The 710-nt window shown below is 55.9% G+C and overlaps 1 protein-coding gene across 1 annotated transcript in view; it reads right to left on the bottom strand.

The window, feature by feature from the left end:
- EMH_0074410 (uncharacterized protein) overlaps positions 1 to 574 on the bottom strand; it is a gene marked incomplete at both ends in the record, with an annotated part of 1,518 nt that extends 944 nt beyond the window's left edge. Inside the window, one exon of the mRNA XM_013499461.1 lies at positions 482 to 574. Coding sequence (XP_013354915.1) covers positions 482 to 574 — 93 coding nt within the window. The remainder of the gene's footprint in view (positions 1 to 481) is intronic.
- Positions 575 to 710: the final 136 nt, after the last annotated feature.

Consider the following 710-nt stretch of genomic DNA (forward strand, 5'->3'; position numbering starts at 1 on the left):
AGCAGCAGCAGCAGATTGCTGCAGCAGCAGCTTCTGCTGCAGCAGCAACAGCAGCAGCAGCTTCTGCTGCAGCAGCAACAGCAGCAACAACAGCAACAAACAGCTCCTGCTGTTTCTGTTGCACTCCACTGCTGCTGCTGCTACTCCTGCTGCTGCTGCTGCTGCTACTCCTGCTGCTGCTGCTACTCCTGCTGCTGCTGCTGCTGCTGCTGCTGCAGGCGCTGCTGCAGCTTGAGTGTATTGGTGAGGTGTGTTGCGATGATGTCTGTGGGGTTTTGTCTGAAGCTGCTGAGGTTTAGAACAGCAGCATATTGCTGCAGCTCCCGCTGCACTGCAGCAGCTCGTTTGCTGCGGGTTATCTTCTTTGGGTTTGCTGCTGCTGCTGCTGCTGCTGCTGCTGCTGCTGCTGCTGCTGCTTTAGCAGCAGAAAATTTTGGGGTTTTAGTTATCTGCTGCAGCGCCTCCCCTACATCCGCCATACTATCAAGAGCAGAGGGGCCCTCATCCCCTGCTGCTGCTGCTGCTGCTGCTGCTGCTGCTGCTGCAGCACGCTGCTGCAGCAGCACCTCTGCATACACCCCAAAGTGCTTTCGTCTTTCTGCTGCTTCTCGCTTCGCTAGCCGCTTTCTCTGTCCCCTCGATAACCCCTTCGTTTCCTGCTGCTGCAGCAGATTATTTAATCTATCTTTTAACCCACCTGAAGCAGCAGC

Source organism: Eimeria mitis, genomic scaffold (assembly GCF_000499745.2).
Source record: "Eimeria mitis Houghton genomic scaffold, Emh_scaff4347, whole genome shotgun sequence".
NCBI lineage: Eukaryota > Apicomplexa > Conoidasida > Eucoccidiorida > Eimeriidae > Eimeria > Eimeria mitis.